At 42.8% G+C, this 20654-nt stretch overlaps 1 protein-coding gene across 1 annotated transcript in view; it reads left to right on the top strand.

Moving 5' to 3' along the window:
• LOC310984526 (tensin-3-like) overlaps positions 1-20654 on the top strand; it is a 56331-nt gene that overhangs the window by 27757 nt on the left and 7920 nt on the right. The window contains exons 15-17 of the mRNA XM_083969746.1: positions 1870-2006; positions 4804-4912; positions 5036-5104. Of these exons, the coding sequence (XP_083825872.1) occupies positions 1870-2006; positions 4804-4912; positions 5036-5104 (315 nt within the window). The remainder of the gene's footprint in view (positions 1-1869; positions 2007-4803; positions 4913-5035; positions 5105-20654) is intronic.

The raw sequence follows: 20654 nt of genomic DNA, 5'->3' as shown, positions 1-20654 counted from the left end.
ACAACTTGTTTCCAGAAAAGATGAAAATCAAACCATATTTTTCATATTTTTGCATTTTTTTCTTTACCCAAGATCAACACGTCGATCTGCAGTAGATCCTCTGCAGCTACAACAGTAAAATGCCTCAGTACAGTTTAATAATATGAGGTCATTTTGAATCAGACTGTTGGCTGCTTATTTTCCCACCTACTACAGCTGCCTCTGGACTGACTCTGCCTTCGCCAGATATTTACTCATGAAGTGAGCCCCCCAGATTAGCCCCGCCCCCTCTCCGTCAATCAAATACAAGCAGCCGTTTGGGGCTGCACTTAGAGATGATCTAATATGACATCACTCCAAACACAGTGCAAACAAGTCCAACAACAGCTCCTGCCTCTTTATTGCAGGTTTTTATTTTATTGTTAACTGCCTGCAGTAAATGAAACACCTCTCTGCTGTCACACACGCTTTTCTGCTTTTACTGATATTTCTAATAGTGAACAAATCAATCCTGATAATGAGTCTTTAAAGGGATAGTTCAACATTTTGGTAAATTGGCCCATTGCCATAATCCCTATAGTTTTAGGAGTAGGTGTTACCTTTAATTGTCAATGCAAGCTATTTTTAGAACGGCGGAGCAGAGCTGCGAGCTGCTCAGAGCTACGCTACGAGATAATAACAGAACATTACAAGACAGAGTTTTTTTCGAGGCAAATTAAGAGACTGCTTGCAGAAAAACTGACCCCGATGGGAACGCGCATCAGCGGTTTTGCATGAATTTACCTCTAAAACAACTCTGTCTGGTAACGTTCTGTTATTATCTCATAGCGTGGTGAATGTGCAGGTCACAACTTGTCCACCAGAGCGTTGTGGAGTTGTTGGATTGTGAATTTGATGAGTTTGATGAGGGAAACCAAGAAATCCCATTAGCCTCCGTAGCGTAGCTCTGAGCAGCTCGCCGCTCCGCTCCGCCGTTCTAAAAATAACTTGCACCGACAATTACTGTAAAGGTAACGAACCTACTGCTATGACTATAGGGATTATGGCAATGGGCCAATCTGCCAAAATGTTGAACTATCCCTTTAAGTTCTGTTATTTATAAATTATGAATCTAAGATTTTTCTTATTGGTCTTACTGGTTTTATATTTATAAATAAAACTCATCATAGCGGTCAGAAGTCGTTTGTTTTACATCATTTGTGTAACATGAGTACAGACGTCTGTCGGTGGGTGTTGTTCAGCCCTGGGGGGGGGGCGATGATCGACTCATTTCTGAAAACGACCAATTGTTAGAACAGATGTTTTTTTGTTTAGTTTTTTTTTTTTTTTTTTTTAAACCTGGAGATGTTCCACCATCTGGTCACGGCGTGGTCGTGCTTAGTCACACAGGCTCCTCCCCCCTCCTCTTGATGGCAGCAGCTGATAAACGCACAGTTAGAGGCGTTTGTCAGTTGTCAGACACGAACACGACAAAGCAGCCGATCACTGTCATCACCTTTTATTGCATCAAGTCATAACAACGTGTCAATCATCAGGGTTCAATGATTTCTGGGCATAAACACACGCACGCACACACACACAAAGGGCAGCTATACTGTATGTAAGGAGTTAAGCACAACAGGTAATTAAAAGGACACATCACATGATCATCAACAGGTGATTTCGAAATAAAACTAAAAACGCTGAACACGGTCCAGACAGGAAGTCACACTAATGTTATGGTTCTTTACGGGAGCAGACATAACTGTTGTTGGTGGATATGTAATTTCATAGACGAACATATGACTGATTAGATGACTGATGGTAATCTGTCTGACTGTCTCACTCTGCCTCCCACGCTCCCCCCCCCCCCCCCCCCCCTCTCTTCTTTATCTCTGGGCTCTGGAGCAGGGTGGAAGCAGCAGAAGCAGGTCAGCGATGTGACCGACTACGCCGCGCTGCACAGTCCAGGATGCAGAGGAGGCGGGGTCGGACCTCAGACCCTCAGGGGCTCTCCGGGATACAGTCCTCCCTTCTCACCTGCTCAGGTAAAACACAGCTTCCTGTTCACAACCTCGACTCAAGTAGTTCAGATGAAGGAGAATCTGGAATATCATCCAACCAATTAAGAAAAAGTCAAGTGAAATAGGGTCAATACCAGAGCGGCCTGGTCTGCATCTCTGCCTCTGGTTTTCTGGTCTTCTGGTCCTCTGATCCTTTGGTCCACTGGTCCTCTATTCCTCTGGTTTTCTGGTCCACTGGTCCACTGGTCCTCTGGTCCTCTGGTCCTCTGGTCCTCTGGTCCTCTGATCCAATAGTCTTCTGGTCCTCTGGTCCACTGGTCCTCTAGTCTTCTGGTCCTCTGGTCCTCTAGTCCTCTGGTCCTCTAGTCCTCTGGTTTTCTGGTCCACTGGTCCTCTGGTCCTCTGGTCCTCTGATCCAATAGTCTTCTGGTCCTTTGGTCCACTGGTCCAATAGTATTCTGGTCCTCTGGTCCTCTAGTCTTCTGGTCCTCTGGTCCTCTGGTCCACTGGTCCTCTGGTCTTCTGGTCATCTGTTCCTCTGATCCTCTAGTCCTCTGGTCCTCTGATCCTCTGGTTCTCTGGTCCTCTAGTACTTTGGTCCACTGGTCCTCTGGTTCTCTGGTCCTCTAGTACTTTGGCCCTCTGGTCCTCTGGGCATCTGTTCCTCTGGTCCTCTAGTCCTCTGATCCTCTAGTCTTCTGGTCCTCTGATCCTCTAGTCCTCTAGTACTTTGGCCCTCTGGTCCAATCGTCTTCTGGTCCTCTGGTCCTCTAGTACTTTGGCCCTCTGCTCCAATAGTCTTCTGGTCCTTTGGCCCTCTGGTCCTCTGGGCATCTGGTTCTCCCTCTCCATCTCTCCAGATCCCAGGGGACAATGCTCAGCCCATGACTCCCACCCATGCAGCACTTCCTGGGGAACAAATCATATTTTTTTATTTCCTGCAAAAATGCACAAAGGCCAGAACATGATTGAAACATTTTTTTTTTCACAACTTTGTGTGCCAGGTGAGACAGTTTAGTAAAAACCTCAGAAGTCTGCAAGACTCTTTTCATGATGCAGATCTTTTCAAGTGCAGCTCCTGACATCAGTGCATGATATTTCAGCTCTATAGTGCACAGATTAACACTTACTGTAAATACTGCGCACCACATTTTCGACTCTGACTCCCAGCACTTTCCTGCTCACTTTCCTGCTCACTCTATCATAACAAAGTCCTAAAAATATCTTTAAAAAATATTCCAGTTTTTCACAGACAGAGCAAAAAAAAAGTCCACACACGAATCCATCAGCTCAGGCTTGTTGACACCAGCCTGTTGTTATCTCCAGACAGCTGTCTAGCTAACTTTAGCTTCCCAGAAGTCACAAATAGGTTGACGTCTCCTCAGAGTTCAGATCAGTTTTCATTTTCACACTTGGCTACAGGTTCAGGTGGGATGTCCATCCGAGACAGATGGATAAAGCGGGAGTTAAGGCTGTAGTGAGTCAGGAGACTGGAGATCTACATCTACTGTGTATTATGACTGCAGCCATGTTTCATGCCCCACCAGAGAACCAAAACAAATGTAGATACATCGCACAGCAAATAAACACAAGCATGAAAACACACCGAATGTGAACCATAACAAGTTCTCATCGTGCAAACAGTCAAGTGTGTGTGTGTGTGCAGGTGAAACTCAGACCATCGGTCTCAGGCGGACAGATGTGAGCTCAGGTGGGAACAGACCCGAGATGCATTCAGGGTCAATCTGACATCTGATCACAACGTAACTTAGTGTGAACATAAATGCGTCTGAGGACCAGCTACTCTACTGACGTCCTCTGCCACAGTTTCATTCCACCAAATATATTTCTTTATTTCAAATGGGTAAAACTTTATTTCATTGTAAGAGCTGTGCACAGTGCGTTGACAGTTTTTAATTAAAAAACAGCAACATATACTTGTTTATTTGCTCATAAAGCAGGAAGTTTATGGAGTCAGCTCAGTCTCAAAATTAATAAATACACTCAGAAGGATTCACATATTTTATATGACTGATATTTTTTATGCACACAAAAATATTGGTCATTCAATCTTGTAAAAATAATTCACTTTAAATTAATAAGGTTCTAAATATGTACAGTATGATACTTTTTTTTTTAAAGAATTTGCAGTTTTCATCAAAAACTATACTGTATATAATATAATATAATAGTAGTATAACATAACATAACATAACATAACATAACATAACATAACATAACATAACATAACATAACATAAATTCATTATATAATATGAATCTGCTTTTACAGGGTCTTATGGTTTGTGGGCTGACCACCTTGATTAGTTAAATGCTCTTTTATTGATCTTGACTGCAGATCTGATCAGATTAGATCAGTTCCTCTCTGTTTTATTGACTCCACCCACTCAACTCTGACTCTGACCTTTGATTCAACTCATGTTGTGTTCCTGAACTGAGTGTAACACCGAGTTATCACCGTCTCTCTGCTGAGTTTGCTATTGTGTAACTTTATCATCCACATCTTTTCACTTCTCTACCTTTCTCCCTGATTCTCTTCTTTTTTTTCTCTCTTTCTCTTTCTCTCTTTCTCTCTGCTCTGCACTCGTTCTCGTGGCTGCGTGGCATGAATGGCCCCGGCTGTTTACACCAAAACACAGGCTGTAGCCACACACAGATCACAAGACTGATGTCTGCTGGTGTGTGAGTGTGTGTGTGTGTGTGTGTGGGCTTGTCACTTAGAGAAAAGAAGAAAACCATGTTCTTTACTTTTACTTTTCTCCCTTCTTACTCCTTTTGTTCTGTCCTTTCTTTACTCAAAGCACCGGCAGCTCCACAAAACCATCAGCGTGGGTTATCAGGGACAAACGGAGAGCTCGGACGTCGTCCCACAGACCCCGGCCTTCCCCGTGTCGCCACCAACGCCCTACGGTAACAGATAATGTCCAAACTTCACACTTCTTCTTCTTCTCACTGCGGCCGGGTGTGTGTGTCACCCCTCCCTGTTGAAATCCAAATCTTATCAGCGTGCGTCTTCTTCCTTCTCTTCCCCAGTGAAACATTTCTCAGAGTTTTCCCAGCTCAGGAGCGTCGGACAGTGGGAGCAACACAGCTGGACACAAGGTAAACTTTCACCAGAAGTGTATGAGTGTGTGCGTGTGTGTGTGTGTGTGTGTGTTTGTCTGACTGGCAAGAGCACTAAAAGTTTGGACCGAAACACTTGAGCCTCCTGATTGTGGCTGGACAGTGTTCAAGAGCTGGCGGGAATGTCCTTCTGACACACGCACACACACACCCACACACCCACACATACAGTACAGTACACACCTGGCCTGGACTTTGTTGCTATTGGCTGGACATGTGGGCACGGCTCTGTTTTCGGTCGGTCATGGCTGGTCGGAGGCACAGATGGTTTGTTCCTGAGCTTTTGTGTTTGAGGCAATGAGTGGTTGGACAGATTAAACCAAAAACAAGAAAGAAAGAAAGAAAGAAAGAAAGAAAGAAAGAAAGAAAGAAAGAAAGAAAGAAAGAAAGAAAGAAAGAAAGAAAGAAACGCAATTAGATGGATTTCTCATCAGGCCTCGTGTGGGACAGCTGATGCTGGTTTGTCCGCTAATAATAGCCGAGGCTATAACAGAGGAAGAGACCACTGCTGGCAGGATGTCCACTCACGTCCTGTTCTGGGAGGGGTCAGGCGAGGGGGGGGTGGGGGGGTCGGGAGGGTCTTTTGTTGACTGGACATCCTGCTGGAGAAGAAGACGTCCACCACCACCACAGCTGCAGCAGAAATCCACTGTATTGTAGCGGTGGAGCTGGAGTCGTAATATCAGATCTCAGCGGCCGTCAGTGACACTTTTTGTGAAAATACATCAGCTGGAAATAGATTGTTTAACTGTCGACCTGCACTGCAAAAATTAAAAATCTTTCCAAGAATATTTGTCTTATTTCTTGTCAAAATGTCTCATTTCTCGTCAAAACTAATCTCTTTCCACTTAAAATAAGACTCATCACCTAAAAATGAACTTGTTTTTAGATAATTTTCACTTGTTTCAAACTAATTTCCACTTGAAATAAGTGGAACAATCTGCCAGTGAAAGCAAGATTTTTGTGCTTGTAATAAGGAAGAAAACTTGCTCCACTGTCCAGATTTTTCTACTTATTTCAAGTGAAAATATGCTTTAAATAAGTAAGAAGTGTCTAAAAACAAGCTACTTTTTATGTGATGAGTCTTATTTTAAGTATAATGAGATTTGTTTTGACTAGAAATAAGACAAATATTCTTGGTAAGATATTTGAGTTTTTGCAGTGTGTAAACTTAAACAACTTCTGCAGTGTAAAGTCATTCTAGTGATATAAACATCGACCATCTCTGTGTTGCAGTCAGTTATGGCTGTACATCAGTACCAGTGGAGACTTTAGTAGCTGTGAGTGGGAGTTACCACTGCCAGAGGCCACTTCCTGCCTGCACTTCACAATAAATGCACATGAATGCAGCAGCAGCAGCAGCAGCAGCAGCAGCAGCAACAGGCCTTTCACAATATTGAAATAGGCTACCACTCCATTCAAGTGTGAGTTGTGGTATTTCCTTCACTGTAGCTGCTCAGGTTGCATCCTTCCTATAGGCTGCGTTTGAAGATCAGTATCGTCACAGGTTGTCCCGTTCTTTTCCTGGGTGGGTACGACGAGGCCGGAGGTATCCCAACATTCATCTGCATGGCTGTAATTACAGTATGGCAGCAAATGACACAGACAGAGAAAAACTACTGTTTATTTACTGGTAAAGTAGAAATGCTGCAAGTTCAGCATCAAACTTAGATCTATATTAGATATATAGAGAGAGATCTTTATTAGATCTATAATAAAAAGATGGTTAAGCTCAGTTCACATCTTATATAAAGAAAATAGATCTAACATCAAACTGAATAAAAACCCTTAATAAAATTCATAATTGATCAAAAATTTAAAAGGAAGCAATACGACAGAGGTTGTACTGAAACACTTACTCTCATGAAAATCGCAACTGTAACAAATTGAGAGTAAGATTTAATGGCAAAACAAAAGTTGTAGATAATAAGAAAATATAAATAGCTGAACATTTCTTAACAGAACAAAGTATTTAGTATTGTATATATAACATTGGATGTAGTATATATTTTTTTTAACTTATGTCCTCTATATTCAAGTTGTTTGTCCTTGCTGCTACTGGATGCTTAAATTTCCCTAAGTCTAAACTCAGGTGATATTTATGATGGCATTCCCTGAGTGCTGCAGACTTTTAAAGGGCAGCTCTGTGTGTTTATTATAAACATGTTTGTGGGAGCAGAGTGTCGGCAGGATGGAGCAAGAACTGATGAAAGGGTGATTATTATGTGTGTGCAGAAAAAACACCTGATTCTTTCTCTCTGCTGGATGGACAGAAGAATTAACAAAGGACAGACAATATGTGCAGCCTCGCTGCCGTTAGAGGGGCGAACAACAGACAACAGTTTCCTGTTTCCCACGTTAGAGGTAGACGACAGTCTGGGAAGTAATTGGCCATGTCGGGGCAGAGCAGTCAGATTCCCCCATTTAAATTATTTTTATTTCATGTTTACAGTCATTAATGTAATCACACACTGACCTGAGGCTACTGGAGTGTGTGGGGCGATTACCGAGGGCAGCAGCCAGTCACAGCGGAGTTCCCACAGCGTTATCACTGGGCCGATCACACTGGGAATGCTGGGACTGCAGCGTGAGGCATGGGCCGGTGTTTGTGTGGAAGAGCTACAGACACAAAAAAGTGTTTTTATTATGTAAATGTAGATTTCAATAACAACATGTAATGAAAAATCTATATGTGCCTGTAAGAGGTGAATTTATTAGATTATTTTCCTTCGTACAAATCCTGCAAACACACGCAACATTTGTGATCATAGCTTTATTTCAAACCATCTGATTTTATCTAAGTGCAGTTTCTCTTCTCTTTTATCTCTGTTTTTGGTCTCCACCAGCAGCTAAATGCTAATAAGTTAATAATTTTATTGAGGTTCATCATCACAAGCAACAAGAAAATATTTATGAATCAGAATCCATTGTGATTTTAGTTATTTATATAGTTAAACGCTACAAGAAATAAAAAAAGGAGAAGGATGCCAGCAGTGCAGATCAATAAATATGATCATACTTTGATATTATTGCACAGGATGTGTTGTTAAGAAGCATGATAGCACTTGGAAAGATGGTCTTAATGGAACATTTATAAGTAATATAGGTATTTTACACACTTTTAAACACCGGTGTCGTTTCAGTAACAAAATTTCAGTAAGTAGAAACTATCAAACAAATTTATAATGATTTAAACCAAGACATGGAGACGGAATTTCAATTTAAAGTCAGTACATGGCTGTCAAACATTAATACATCACATGCACAAAATGTTTTAGAGCTGTTGCGTGACAAACATCTGAGAAATATCTTGTGACATATTTGTATTTTTGACTCTTTCGTGGACCTAATAAGCGAAAGAAATTAGTGGAAAAACAGAACTTGAACACATCATACTCTAAAAGCTTTAATAGTGACAGAGTAATGAGATTCTTTACATCCCAGATTGGTCACAGTGCATCAGCGCAGCCCGAGGATGAACCCCGCCGCTGTCTCCGCTGGCCCCTCGTGACGGCGCAAGAAGCCACGCACGGCAGCTCTGACATGTTATGTAATCGCATTTCTTCTTTCTGTGGCCAAATGAAAATAAACAGAGATATATACAGAAGCCCTCGGCCCAGCGGAAGCAGGTTTCAGCCAGAGGAATGTCCATGTTGTTATGAGCTGAGGGGTGGATGGTCGCTCAGACAAACACTCGACTGTCTGAGGCTCAGGGGTCAAAGGTCAGGGGAAAGTACAGGGAGAGGGGGGGGGGGGGGTCAGGGGGGGTGAGAGGGCGCTCCTTCAGAAGATGAGGTCGGTTGTCTGTGATGAATGAGAGGAGGACGATGGATCTTAAGAGTTTCAAGTGCCATTGTTGAACCTGAGCATGCTGGTGTCTAATCATCATCAATTAAACTAATTGAGAGAATTGAGAAGAATTTGATTGACAGCTGTTAAATACAAAGTTATGTCTGTTTTCTTGCATCTCTGACGTCAGAAAACTGGTCTGTTTTTAATTCTAATCAAATAAACTGGCAATTTTTTTTTTTTACGTATAAAAACATTTTTATTTTATGTCATTTAAATTATTTAACATGTTTCAATATGAAAAATGAAAATCAAAGTGCTGAGAAAGTGAAGATGATAATAGATTATGAATCACAGTACAATGTAGTAGCATTATTGCACTAATAAATAACTTGTCACGATTAGTCACTTGTTTTTAGGGGTCTGGATTCAAAGTTGGTTTGTTTATCAGTAAGGGCTCTATTATCGTTCTTATTGCTCTTTTGATTTCAATCCTTATCAGTTATTAATCACTAACACTAAAGGAGAGTTGACCCATTAATCTCTGATCAGTATTTATTTACAGCTCTCATCGGATCATTAAAACACTGTGAGCATTTTTCATCTGTTCATGAATTTCATTTAGGTTTTTTTCAACTGAGCCTTTAAAATTGTGAATGAAACACACACATGGATGAACTTTTGATGTTCATGCAGTTTAAAGACACGATCCTGTGGCAGCTCTTTTAAAGGAACAGTTCATTAGATAAAATAAACACCACCGTCATATTCTGATGTGAAATGTGAAGCGGAGGTTTATTCTCAAATAGAAAAAACTGAAAAACAAGCAGAGCGCAGATGGACGGAGCGTAGGTGACTTCCTGTGACACTGAGGTTAAAATAAGACTCAGACAGCAGCAGCAGCAGAAGCAGCAGCAGCAGCAGCGACACACTTCCAACTGAAACAAAGTAAACGCAACACAATTCAATCAAGAGCTTTATGGTGTAATTTACGATGCGCTAAGATTAGACACATGTCAGGAGACACAGCCGCTGTGCGTCTGCATGCCTTTGTCCCTGCGTTTGTGGCGAGCAGATGGTGGGAGTGGACACACATGCCCTGACAGAGAGGCCATAGAAACCCCCCCAGATCAACCCCCCATACACTCACTCCGACTGCCAACCACCACCTCCTCCTCTTCGTCTCTCTCTGGTCCATAAAAGGCCACATGTGACCTCTGACCCCGCTGGAATCCCACTCTGATTGGGGGAAAGTGCTCGCCGTGGCCCCGGCAGGAACAATGCTCAGTGGTCAGCGAGAGGAAGAGGAGGGGAGGGGATGTCGGCAAGGATGGAGGGGAGGGAGGGAGAGAGGGAGGGAGGGAGGGAGGGGGCAGGAATTCTCTACCTCTCCTCTCTCTCCCTCTCCCTCCCTCTCTCTGTCCCTCCCTCCATACAAACCCAGAAGTCGAGCGGTGTCACAACAAGCCAGGAGCGAATGAACCAGGACCGGGGGGGGAAGCTCATTTTTCCATCTGGTGGACGAAGGGACTCGGGCACGGCGGCGAAACCAACTACCCCCTGAAAGAGAAGAGAATAAGAAGAAAAAAGAACAAGGAAAGGCTTCAGCGAGTCGGGAGTCAGATTGCTCTCTGCAGACAGGAGTGAAAGAGAGAGGGGAGGAGGAGGAGGAGGAGGAGGTCGTGGTAGTAGCAGTGAGAGTTTGATTCAGCAGCAGCAGCAGACAGAGACTGAAGGAAGGAGCAGGAAGGTGAAGACGAGACGTGGTCCTTTAAAAAACTCGGGGGGTAAACAACAGGAAACTGGCTGAATCCGGGGTTATCCCATCATCATGACTGCATCTCTGGGTACGTGAGCGCTCAACAAGTGTCAGAAAGAATGAAAGAGAGTGTGTGTGTGGAGGTGGTGGTGCGATGATGATTGCCCTCACATGTGTGTGTGTGTGTGTGTGTGTGGGACTGGGACAATTCACCCTTTCCAATCCCATGTGTCTGAGCTCAGTTTATGAACTTCTCTCTTTTCTGTTCTTTTTGTTTTTATTTCTCCTCTTCCCGTCTCTCTGCAGGCGTTTTCTGCTCATTCTCTTGTCTTGTTTATACTGCGTTATCTCTCCCTCTGTCCACCCCCTCTGGGAATTTTAAGGAGGGCATAGCCTACATGCACAGAAACACTTCCCCTTTCTCCTCCAGGCCTCTGGTATTTTGCAGCTTCTGGAATTTCTCTGCCAGATGCCTCATCTCTTTCTCTCTCTCTTTCTGTGCATGAAAAGACTTTTTCATTTCTTTTCTTTTCTTTTCTTTTTCTCTCCTCTGTCGTTGATCTCCTGCTCCGGACGCCGGCAGCAGCATCTGCAGCGACGTCTCTGACATCTCGCATTTTGCTGGGATGGTGAGGTGGTTTGTTCCACTGCTGCGTTCATGACCTCATCCCTTTTAAAAGACTATTTTGGCGTCCGTCATGCAGTCATGGAAGGCTGATGCACTGGTGGTGGTGGTTAACCAAGAGGGGGAGACCGTTACCCCCCTTTTTTTTTTCTGCACTACTGACCCGGATTGAACCGAGAAACTCTTTGAAGACCCATGTTTTTGTTGGGTAAGGGGGGGCAGGCTTATTGCTGTGAGATGTCATACACAATAAAATAAGAAAAAGAGAAAAAAAAAACGCAGTAATAACATCCCTCTGATTCACAAGTTGAGCAGTTTTAAACTTTTGCAGCTGTTTCACACAAAGCGACAGCGGGAATTTTCCACATTTCGTCGTGAGTAAATTCAGCGCCAGCGCCGCTCAAGTAAAGTTCCTCAGACTGTTACACTTGATGTGTGGTTTTATAATTACAACAAGGAGTTGAAACGATCATTTGATCAATTAGTTGATCCACAGAAACATCATCTGCAGCTACTTTAAAGGAGGTTTTTGCATGTTTTCCTATTGATACGTAGCTAACATTAGCATTACCAACCAGTGCAGAAGAAAAAAACGTTGTAACGTCAGCATCAACTTCATTCTTGCAGCTGTTTCCAGAGGTGGAAAGCAATGTTCATTTTAACCTTTGTCTCTATTATATATATTTTGCTAAGTTAAAGCATGCTAACCAACTAGCCGCAGGTTGTCTCATCACTTCTCAGTATAGCGTCGCCACCAGTATGCGCCAACGAATAAGTGGCTGAAGCCTCTGTCAAGCCACAATCACCAGCACCAAGAAAAACTTACAGCTTACACAACCAATCATTAATAATCCATCAATCACTTGCTCTAGTTATTGCTCTGCGTTTGTGAGGATTTTCTGCTTCTCTTTGTCTTTAATTCATCTTTGGACTGAACGTCGCACAAAACAAGTACCAGCTCAAGCCATGTTGTGAACTTTGGCTTTTTTCCTGATAGATTTGTCTGCAGATTTTTGGTTTAATGATCAATTAATTGTCCAATTTATTGAGCGACCAGACAGTGTAAACTCAGTCTGAGTCTTTTTTTTCCGTGCAAGAACAAGAAAGCCTACATTGAACTTTTGAACAAGTATGAAGAAGCATGTTTCAAATACTTTCAAATGTTCCTATAATTAGCTCCATGCCACTATATAAATCTAGCCAGGCCTTGATTCTGAAATTATAAGGAAGAAATCAGTAGAATGAACCATAAGAAAACAGCAATGTCCAGTCTGGTCTGATCCACCAAACAACCAGCTCCAAACTCAGAAACGTTGAAAACATCGGCTGCTGCACGTACATTTATTCCCTATGGGATGGAGTTATTGAAAAGCTGCTGCTCTGAGACACTGTCCAGAATACTTTAATAATCTAGCAGATTTTTAATTTCACTGCTGTGTGAGAAACATCTGACTTATTGTGCAGGACGGCAGGAAATGAAGGGCAAGAGGCAGAAAACTCCAAGCCACAAGGACGGAAAATGTTGACAACACAGTGGACAGAAGGCCAGCTGAGGGTGCACGGACCAAAATGGGAAAAGGAAAATGAGGATTTTGTTCCCCAGAGCATTAATCAACAAGTGCTCTGTGTGTTGTCACAAGCTGCAGCCCGTGTGAGACTCAGCAGAACATCGATTGTTCTGCGTGCAAGCTGTGGTGGTGATGTAATGGCGGCTGGTACATCTGCAGTTTACAGCAACATGACAAAACACGTGGAGTTCAAGGAAGCACTGAATCTCTATCAGAAAATGAGAAAGAACCGCATTTAGTTTTGCTTCATCAGGCGCCAGTCAGTGCTGGTGGTGCCTGTTAAATACATAGAAGCTGTTGTCAGTCAGTCGCTGCAGGTGGAAATGAGACATAAACCTTCAGCTTGAGAGCAACATTTGCAGCATCGTCCTTCAGCTGGGACACAGAGTCAAGGTTTCTATACGGTAGTTGAGGACATAGAGATGAATGAGTTTGTCATGTCTCTCAGTGACAGCTGCTCGGTCACAGTCGGAGACATGTGCAGCCGATGGAGACGATTCAGTCAGACCAGTCATCACAGATTTAAACAGTGACACTGGCACAAACCTCCTCGAGCTTCAGCATGCAGTAAAAAAACAAAAACAAAACGCTTTTTAGGCCTGAATGAAACAGTGATTGGAGTCAAGTCGAACTCTGGTAATGATCTGTGTTCAGATGGAGTGGATGTTTCTGTCTCTAAGCAGCTGGATCTGAGGTTAAAACGTGGAGGTTACACACTGTAAAAGAGTTGTTTCAACAATGTTTTAAGATTATATAACCCCAGACAACAATATTGACCCGAATGTGAGACTGACATGATTATTGGATGACCCACTGTTATCCAAATTTATCTTTTTGGAAAAAAAAAACAGTCAGTCAGTGACGCTGCATCATTCAGCTGCGCCACTTGGCATTTATCATTTTGTCGGCTCGCCATCTCCGAACATTAAAATCTCTGACTCCATATTTCTTCACTCTTTGGCAGCGGTTTAACGACTCCACCATCCTCTTAAAGTTTGCATCTTCTTCTCATTTGTTTGTTGACTTGTCCTCCTTCTCAGCCACGTTTTTTTTTTTTTTTTTTTTTCAGGCCTCTGGCACTGTAGTGACTTTTGATTGGCAGCTCCAGTCATGAGGGACACATTCAGGTTCCTGGTATCAGGCGCCATCCCAGTCTAGATCCTGAATATAGGACGACCTCAACTTTTTCAGATGTATTCATAAGGAAGAAAAAAAAAACCTGTCTTATATTCAGGTCAACGCTGAAGCTGCTGTAACCTAGACGTCTAAAATGTTCTGTAATAAACCACATCGTCCGGTTTTGACCTACAGACAAAAACACATCACGGTCTATGAACCAGGCGCTGTTTCTGGTTTCTCAAGAACTTCATAACGCGGCGATGAAAACAAACCTTTGTCGGACTTTGTGTGTGTCCACATCTTTCCATGACAACGAGTCAGAAGGAGCTGCCTGCAACACAGGAGCATGTTATAACCATTGTCATGTGTGGATCCAGCAGCAGCAGCAGCAGCAGCAGAGACATCGTGATGATCTCTTCTGCAGATGGTTAAAGTCGGAGGAATTTCACTTCAAGACATGATCAAATATCTGGAACATTTCTGCTCTTCAGATTTCCTCCATGAAAAACACGAAATCACTGATTATCGCCCCAAAGTTGAGGTGGACAGTGAACGCAGCACGGCAGCCAAAACGTGTAGGCTTCGAATCCCGAATTGAATCTGTTGGAGAATTTTCGTTCGATGTGGAACAATGACATCTAACAAAGAAGAAATTTTATATTTAGAACCATTAATGAATTCATAATGATCAATTATTAGTCACACATGACACTGACACTGCAAAAACTCAAAATCTTACCAAGAAAAATTTGTCTTATTTCTAGTCAAAATTCTACCTAAAATAAGTCACCTCACGTTGAAAAAGTGGCTTATTTTTAGACACTATTTTACTTCTTTCAAGCATATTTTCACTTAAAATAAGTAGAAAAATCTGATAGTGGAGCAAATTAGCTTTCACTTGCAGATTTTTCTACTTATTTCAATTGAAGATTTGTTTGAAACAAGTGAAAAGTAGCTAAAAACAAGTTAATTTTTAGTTGATGAGTCTTATTTTAAGTGGAAAGAGATCATCATTTTTGTCTAGAACTGAGATATTTTGACAAGAAATAAGACAAATATTCTTGGAAAGATTTTGAGTTTTTGCAGTGTGTGGAGCCACATGTGTTTTCTGTAACTTTCTCCTCGATGATTTTGACTTTTGCTGCGAGGGTAAACAACATTTCTCACTGGCAAAACAAGGAAGCTGAAGTTCAAACAGTACAGAAAAATAATATTAACTCCACTTAAGTAGCCGATGTTCTGCACATAAATGCACTTATTGCAGTCTTTAGTTGATAAGTGTTTAATTCACGAAACAACAGAAGCTCTGACTTCCATATGTCATTATCGTTATTCATTATTTAATTTATTCTCTGCTCAATCTTTATTTAATGAGTCAGCCTCCTTGAGGTTAAGATCTGTTTTCTAAGAGAGAGTTCAGAACAAGAGGTGATCAACCAAACAAAGCACAAAGACACAAAGGAACAAGCAATGCATTGTTCACAGGAAAACATCACCAGTTTTTGTTTTCAGCGAGAGGGAAAGCAAATGAAAACAGACTCAACAGAAAAGATGAATGACAGGTTTAATAAGGGATCCGTCGGCTGCAGAGCTTTAAATAAAAGAAGAGATTTGACCAAATCTGAAACAGATCCACACATCAGAGCTTCGTCAGCGCAGGAATAGCCTACGATGAATGAAACTGCAACAGTGGCTGCGACAGCACTTTATAAAACCATCAACTCATTATCAGAATACCTCAGACTCCAATAAACACCTCAGTGTTGTCTTTAAACAGCGTTACCCTTCACCCTCCCTCCCTCCCTTTCTCTCTCCCAGCGTTGTTATTCTTCCCTCCCTCCTCTGCTCGTAACTCGGCCGCTCCTCTGCCACTTCACTGACTCCGTGAAGCCGTTGGTTTGGTTCGAGCACCAACAGAGAGCAGAGGAATCTGATATACAGACGACCGCCCACCAGTCTGTCTGTCCTCTCCTGAATAGCAGGACGATGGAGGATGCAGCGGGGGCCGAGCGATGATTGATTTTTACTGACGTGCAGGGAGGGTGAGGCTCGAACAGCCGATCACATTCTGATGCAGCTGCAAGTGACACCAAGGAGAGCTGGGAACAAAACGCTCCTTTAATGAATGTTGTGTTTCTGCAGCTTCACTCAGCTTCTTTTAGCTCCTGGTTTTGGTGCGAGGGCACAGACAGATACTCCAGGGATTCAGTGCAGCATTTAGCAGATACATTTTTGAGATGGGTCAGACCAAACCAGAGCAGAGAGGAGTGGAAATTAGACTTAGATTAAGTGAGGCGAACACAAACATGTTGTCTAATTGAGGAATTATGTTGCTCTGTGTCTGTATAAGGGGAAATTGCAGCTGTCATGTGTAAAGGCTTGGTGCTGGTGTGAGCGCAGAGATCAGCATGAATCTCCTACTGCAACCATGAACTTCTCCTCCATTTTTGACATTGAATTCCAGGCTCCATATGCAGAGTTTAACTTATTTTAAAGGGATAGTTCAACATTTTGGCAAATCCCTATAGTCATAGCAATAGGTTCGTTACCTTTAATTGTCGGTGCAAGCTTTTTTAAGAACAGCTGAGCAGAGCCGCGAGTAGCTCAGAGCTACACTACAGAGGCTCATGGGATTTATTGGTTTCCCTCATCAAACTCATCAAATACACAATCCAACAACTCCAAAACGCTCTGGTGGACAAGTTGTGACCTGCACGTTCACCACGCTATGAGATAATAACATAACGTTATTTCTAAATAGATAAACTTGTAAACTTGTAAACTTACAAGACAGAGTTGTTTTCGAGGTAAATGCAGAGACTGCTTGCTGAAAAACTGCCCCCGTGCATCAGCGGTTTTGCATGAATTTACCTCGAAAACAACTCTGTCTTGTAACTTTCTGTTATTATCACATAGCGTGGTGAATGTGTAGGTCACATTAGAAACCAAGAAATCCCATTAGCCTCCGTAGCGTAGCTCTGAGAGTTCAAATAGAGTGCACCGACAATTAAAGGTAACAAACCTACTGCTAAAACATAGGGGGTTATGGCAATTGGCCAATTTGACAAAATGTTGAACTATCCCTTTAACTTTTGCTGCAAGCACATAAACCACATTGCACGAAGACACCATGGGTTTAGGTTTACTACTGGTTAGGGACAGGTGCATGTGATTGTCTGTTGTGAATAGATGCTAGAATAGATTCTGCAGGTTGAGGTCTCGTCACGAAAACACAGTCGAGTTAATGAGAATTGATTTTAATTCCCTGTGTTTACATACGGCAGGAAGTCAAATCCATGACCACAGCTTCATGTGCATGACCCATCAGTCTTGCTCTTTGCATATACAGTATTTCAGCACAAACACCACTCAGATCATCATTAAACTGGTGGTGCTCTAATCATCCAATCAGGAACATGGCGTCAGCTCAGCTTCATGGTTTCATTCATGCATTTTGATTCAATTTCATGGATCTTCACTGAGTAAATAGGAACTTTGTTTTACCCGTAATCCCGAGGTGGTGTCATTAGTCAGACACACACAGTGGGTGTCAGGGCAGCAGCAGGTGACTTCCTCCTCTTTCTGTTCCTGTTTCTTCTCAGTGTTGCTCTTTGGCCTCGTCCCCCCCTCACCACCCTCACCCCCCTAGAGACGCTGCAGCCTGTGATCGCTCCCAACAGCTGTAACATGCCATAGACCTTCACACACTGTCAGCCTCTCAGTGTGTGTGTGTGTATATGTGTGTGTGTATGGAGACAAAGTGCATGCACTCACATTCCTGTGGTCAGCAGGGAGTCTGTAAACCCACTGTTGTCCTCCATGTGCATCATTGTGTTTAAGGGTTTTTTTGAAGTGTGTGTAGGCCGAGCGCTCGGTGCTGCGACGCTGCTGCTGCTGCTGCTGCTCAGCGAGTAAATGTTTGGATGCGTGAGTGGAAGAATAAAAGAGACGAGAGGGAGAGAAGTGTTTCTTTGTGCGAGAAAACACAGGAGCTCTGTAGCTGCTCCGAACATGTGGCCTCTCTGTGTGTGTCTGTATGTGTATGTGTGTGTGTTTTTTCTTTCATCTTTCTACGTCTCTGCTCTGTTTTTCTTCCTCTCTCCGTCCTCGCTCACGCAGCAGCCGGCGTGGTCTCAGGTGGGAGATGTGAGGGCTCCAGATTACCTCACCGTGCCTTTAATGATTAATGGGATTTATCTCCATCCCAAACACGAAGGTATGCACAAGTTTTTTCAGCCCGAGCTGCACAACCCTCGCTCTCTTTGATCAGGAAAGTTAGTGTGTGTGTGTGTGTTTTTGTATGTGATGCTGATGGTTGCGGGGGTGATGATGATGATGATGATGATGATGGGGGGTGTATTGGCTGGCGGTTGTTGGCAGTCGTTGCCCACATGGGTCCGTGCCATCTGGAATGGGTTTGCACGGTTTGACCCAAACTGAAGAGGCTTTGTGTTCAGTCAGAGCTGCAGAAGTGAGGAGAAAACAACGGAGAGAGAGAGAGAGAGAGAAACACTGTTCAAGAAAAATGAAAAGAGGAGAAAAACTCTAAAAACTTTTCACAGAATAAAAGCGTCGCAGAGAGTTGTGTGTTTGTTGTACAAGTCTGTGTCCATGTTTGTACAGTTCAGACATAATGTTGTCTTATCAGAAAACACTCTTTGGTTAACAGAAAGACATTGTTTCCATCAATGAGTCATGTTACCATTAAGTGAGACTGCAGGTTTGTTATCAAAGATATACATACAGTATATTATCACTATGTATTTGAGTACCTGACGGTTTTTGATAGTATGGACATATTTCACTTGTATTGATCCCTCAGTGTTGTCCTCAATGTCACCGTTCATAGTTTTAGGGAGTGAAAGCTTTTATTTTAAAGGTGAAAGGTTATAAAGTCTCTGAAGCATTTTACATAATATTTTTTAATATATATGTTTTATATTTGTTGTAATTGTACTGTTTTATTTGAAATATTGATCCATAAGAAGATATATTTGTGGTTTTAAGAAGTTAAAACCATCTCAGTGTAGTTTTCCACCTCCTCTCTCAGCTTCTCTCTGGGGCTCTGGTAGCAACAGGTCGGTGACAGCCAATCAGAAAAGAGGAGGGAGCTCTGAGCCTCTCTTCTGATTGGCTGACTGTAATGACAATAGAATAGCTTTCAGGTAAAACACTCAGAGAAACCAAATTCTACAAGTGTTGGATGATGGTGGGTCCAGGTGAGGGGGCGGGGCTTTGGGTGACTGCTTAGTTGTGACATCACAAAATGACAGGAAGTCCTGACGCCTGGTTTTAAGGCTCAGTTTCTGAATACAGGCTGTGTGTGTTTCTCTGTGGACTGAGGCTTTGATACTTTCACAGTATTAATATAGAACCTAGAGCTGCTTTATAATCACACTACACATGGACATCCGTTATACTGTATGGAGCTTTAATACAAACATCTACCTTTATACTGTATGGAGCTTTAATACAAACGTCTACCTTTATACTGTATGGAGCTTTAACACAAACATCTACCTTTATACTGTATGGAGCTTTAATACAAACATCTACCTTTATACTGTATGGAGCTTTAACACAAACATCTACCTTTATACTGTATGGAGCTTTAAGAAAACCTACTTGTGTCCCTATTTGTTTCACACCGGGCTCCTAATGTTTCTCTCTCAGTGCGTCTCTCCTGGTTTCTTCATTAGTCTGTCTGTGTGTGTGTGTGTGGATGAACATGAGTAGCCATGGATACTGTGCAGCATGGTAACAGGAGGTGAAAGGTGTGTGAGTGTGTAATAACCAGAGTCTGGTCTGAGGTCAGAGGTCAGTTTGAGGTCAGTTTGGGGTCAGCCGGCGTTGCCACAGTTTTGTCTCTTCTGTAATTAGTCGGTCGAGCTGGGATGAGCAGATGTGACAAAAACCTCAGCGAGGGGGGAACCCGCCGTGGGAACAGAGGGCGGCGGAGCTCGACGGCAGCTTTCTGGGAAAAGTCCCGAGAGGAAAGAGGAAAAGTGTCAGCGAGTGTGGGAATGTTTGTGGAGTCCTGCTGCCCTCGGTGCATTCACCCTCAGTCTGTTTGTTTCCTACAAACAACAACAACAACGGCCTCAGAGTATCTCCTCTCTAGCTGTGCATGACTGAATATCACTAATTAGAGGCTTAGGGCTAATTTGAAGCTGAATACAATGCATTTTTGACTTTGGGCTTCTCAGAGTTTAAAGGGATAGTTCAACATTTTGGCAAATTGGCCCATTGCCATAATCCCTATAGTTTTAGGAGTAGGTTTGTTACTTTTAATTGTCGGTGCAAGCCACGAGCTGCTCAGAGCTACACTACGGAGGCTCATAGGATTTCTTGGTTTTTCATCAAATTCATCAAATACACAATCCAACAACTCCAAAACACTATGGTGGACAAGTTGTGACCTGCACATTCACCACACTATGAGATAATAACGGAGCGTTACGAGACAGAGTTGTTTTAGAGGTAAATGCAGAGACTGCTTGCCGAAAAACTGTCCCTGAAGGCAACGCGCATCAGCGGTTTTGCATGAATTTACCTCTAAAACAACTCTGTCTGGTAACGTTGTGTTATTATCTCATAGCGTGGTGAATGTGCAGGTCACAACTTGTCCACCAGAGCGTTTTGGAGTTGTTGGATTGTGTATTTGATGAG

Source organism: Trachurus trachurus (genome assembly GCF_905171665.1).
Source record: "Trachurus trachurus genome assembly, chromosome: 4".
Lineage (NCBI taxonomy): Eukaryota > Metazoa > Chordata > Actinopteri > Carangiformes > Carangidae > Trachurus > Trachurus trachurus.
This window is presented reverse-complemented; position numbering and strand designations above follow the sequence as displayed.